Source organism: Mizuhopecten yessoensis, unplaced genomic scaffold, assembly GCF_002113885.1.
Source record: "Mizuhopecten yessoensis strain PY_sf001 unplaced genomic scaffold, ASM211388v2 scaffold4411, whole genome shotgun sequence".
Taxonomy (NCBI): Eukaryota; Metazoa; Mollusca; class Bivalvia; order Pectinida; family Pectinidae; genus Mizuhopecten; species Mizuhopecten yessoensis.
Genome location: NW_018405533.1, coordinates 1,552,060 through 1,555,857, shown reverse-complemented (window position 1 = coordinate 1,555,857; position 3,798 = coordinate 1,552,060). Strand labels below are relative to the sequence as shown.

The 3,798-nt window shown below is 39.8% G+C and overlaps 1 protein-coding gene across 1 annotated transcript; it reads left to right on the top strand.

The window, feature by feature from the left end:
• Positions 1 to 397: 397 nt before the first annotated feature.
• LOC110449010 (acyl-CoA synthetase family member 2, mitochondrial-like) lies at positions 398 to 2,075 on the top strand. The gene is made up of 2 exons (XM_021495584.1): positions 398 to 563; positions 1,291 to 2,075. Exons 1-2 carry the CDS (start codon positions 398 to 400, stop codon positions 2,073 to 2,075), a joined length of 951 nt encoding a protein of 316 aa, XP_021351259.1.
• The last annotated feature ends 1,723 nt before the right edge of the window (positions 2,076 to 3,798 follow it).

Genomic DNA, 3,798 nt, shown 5'->3' with positions numbered 1-3,798 from the left:
TCTACAATAGTGTCATGATTGTTAAAATGGAAATGGGACTAGACCGGGATTAAAAAGACTATTGACATCCGATAATTGTTTTGTCCCTCTAACCATCTGGGCTACCAAGTCAACGCTAGTACCGTATCCCTGTCACGCTATAGTTTCATCCGAAATGAGTTTAAGGTTTGGTTACTGTGTGTGCTTAAAGTGGAAGCTAGTGTTTACCAGTGTTTAATTGCAGTGGAACTAAAATTCTTAGTGACCGCAAACATTTGATGCACAACATGAATTTTTCGTTTTTCTAAAGTTCAGCGGTTAACTTGATTACTGCGCAACCCCGAATACAGGAACACTTGTTCGTTTTGATTTACAACATATATACTTACTTCAATTAACCTCTTTTCAGAGTAGTTGCATGGATTCCCCGTCAGATCTCCGCTATCTCCACACCCTGTCTGTCAAACCAAACAACTACACGACAGTAACCAGAGTAGCAAAGGAGAGTGCTCGTAAAAGTCCAAACCAAGAGCGCTTCATCCTTAGAGAATTAGATGGGTCAAGGTCAAGCTTGACCAATGTCAGTCTGTATCAACAGGCTGATCAGCTAGCGAGGTATCTATTTACATAAGGCATTACGAAAGGTGATGGGGTGGCCCTGGTAGGGCCGAATACGCTGGAGATGGTGATTGGGATGATAGGAATAATGTCAGCTGGAGCTGTAGTCTTGAATGTTACCATCAATATGAAAACTTCGGAAGATGTCAAGGAATTGTTTCAAGTTGTGCGTGTTAAGTGCATCTTGGTTAATTGCGGAAAAGACAACAATTTTCACCTTTCCGTCAAGAGATGAGAGGATGATAGGATTAAGCTTATATTCCTCCGCCAAACAGACATGAATGGTTACAAGACGACACAAACTTTGCAAAACATACAATCACAGAACATGGATGGCGTGGATCTTCCACACAATCACCCTGAAGACAATGCGATAATCTTCACCACATCCGGAAGCACTGGCAAACAAAAGATGGTTTTTCATTCTCATTTCGACTTTGTATGTTATCCACTATCTTGATTCCACCTACAGTGGATTATAATGTCATTATGTTCAATGACAGACCATTTGCCTGGAGTGGAGGTTCACCTGTCTATACTATCTTGCGAAGCGAAACAAGGGTCTTTTTGGATGCAGGAGTAACAATCAAAAGTGACAACGCAGACTTTCTATGGCGGATTCTGAAAGAAGAAAAATGCACTGACGCTCTGCTGCTACCATTTGCAATCAATGATTTGCTTGCGCTGTTACAGATGATGGATTCAGGCTGCAACACATCGTGACTGGTGGCCAGATAATAGACAACTACTACACACAAATCATCGAACACTTTTGTCACAGAATGATGGTTGTATATGCTTGTACTGAAGGCACATGCATCACTATGAAAGGCCCAATCGAACGTGATGAGCCTCTTGAGGCAGGGGACGTTGGTCTACCCTATTCTGGTGTGGAACTCAGAGTTGTTGACCGGCAAGAACTTCCAATTGAGAGAGGATGTATAGGTAGGATTCAGATCCGCTCACCACAACAAATGAAAGAATATGTTGGTTGTCCGCAGCTCACGAAGGCGGCTTTCACAGGAGACAGATGGTTTAGAACAGGTGATATAGGTGAACTATCATCGAATGGACATCTCATTCTACTTGGAAGAGAAACCGATGCTATATCGAGAGGCACTCGAAAGATATACCCTGGTATGTTGGAGTTCCTACTGAAAAAGATGAAGTCGATGAAAGACGTTTGCGTGTTACCTGTACCGGATAAAAGGCTGTACGAAGAGATATATGTGTGTTTTGTACCTTCCGGGCAAATCACTCCTGAAGACGTACAACAGAACTGCAGGCAGAACCTATTTACGGAGCATACACTCGATACCCTGGGGGAAATGCCAATGTATTTTTTGCAGTTCAAAATCTTTCCTAAAATAGGTAACGGAAAATCAGACAAAAAAGCTATACGGGTAGAGGCTACTCAGAGGCTGGGATTGGCAGTACGTGTCAGTGATAACCAATTCAAGTGTCGAGGAGATGTTTAATTGGTTCATCCTACAAACTACTTATTTTAACAAATGTGTTCATGTTTAACCTGTACATTTTAGTGACATGTGTTCAGAGCGATTGACACACTTATTAACACAACACATATACATCCTTCTTAGATGGACTTAACGAATTCCGTTTGGAACTTTTGAATAAATGACTTTTTGTGATTAGATTTAGTTAAACAGTAAAATAACCAATTTATGAGAAGAAAATCATTCACAAGCTGTTGTGTCAAGATAGATTCATCCATACTCGTAAACAGTGTGCATTCAAATCTCCAGGCCTGTACCCTCCTCGCCATATAAACCATCATCTTGTTTATCCTTTGGACTGGGATTTTATCCTATTCATCCAAAAGTCTCTGAGTCAACTGGGCTGGGCGTTTGCGCGTTTTGAAACCAGTTTGTCCAATTTGTTCCACATATGTTTAATGGAGGAAAGTCTGATCTGTAGGTTGGCGAATCAATTACTTAGACATTGTTTTGGGCTACAAAAGCAAGATACCATTGCAACGTGTGGCTTTGCATTGTGTTATCGGAACGTTAGATTCCGCTGTCGGACAAGTGAAATAATATCGGACTGAAAGATATGTTCCTGATATCTAAGGACCATGCGATTGCCATGATAAAAATCGAATTTGGTTTAACACCATTAGAAAGGCCTCCCCAAATCATAACGACCAATCCTTCAAATATGCATATCATTCACCGCAAGTAATACGTAGAGACATTAATTGACACTCATCTGAATATGTGAACTTTATTTATTTTACAACAATTATGAAAAAAGTTATTTCAACTTATATTAATAACTCTTGTTGGCCCAGATGTTAGAACGAGGGGGTCTTGATGTGGGAGGAAACCGGAGTACCCAAAGAAAACCCACGTGGTCGGGCAGGTGACCACAACCTTTTTACATCCGATCGTGGGGTCGAACCCTGGCCGCCAGTTCCGAGACTCTTGAAAGTATACAAGGAAAATAAGGTTATGTGTACTGGAAGGGCTTTGACGGCATCCGCCATGAAAATGACGGTTAAATAAAAAATAATATCACGTCCTCACAGCGAGAACTGATGTAGTGTAAACAAAAGTACATTACAAATGCATCGACCTCCATATCACACAAAAAATAAATCCAAACGAGATTACGACGGCGGCCATAAAACTTGTCTATGGTTAGGATTGACCGACGTGTTTCGAAACTTTTTAATTTGTCAGCGGCGATGTTGTCACACTGGCTATTTGAGATAAAAGACATGCAGAAATGATGATGTTACTGGATGTTATATACACATCCTGGTTGTACTTATACAAACGGGACTGTGATGATATGACGAACACAAAACATAGCAACCCGAATAGTATTTGATAAAGGACATATAGATGTACCTTTATGAAGAAATACAACTACCTAGTTACGTTATTCATGCATTATTACTGAGAACATATTCTTCGTCTAATTAGATACAGCTAATATCACTCAAGACTATATTCGTGCGTTTATCAAAAGAACATTTGATTAATTTGAAAATATAGCTGTTCATTTTACACAGGGTTTATAAATATATCGTTATAATGCAGTAGATAATAAATAAATAAGTCCTTGCGAAGGAAAATATAGAATAAAAACAAAAATTTCCAGATCGTCCGCTAGGCCTTTCTGCCTTCTAGGACTTCTTCAGGCGGATTGAAAATTCGTTATAATGCATATATATAT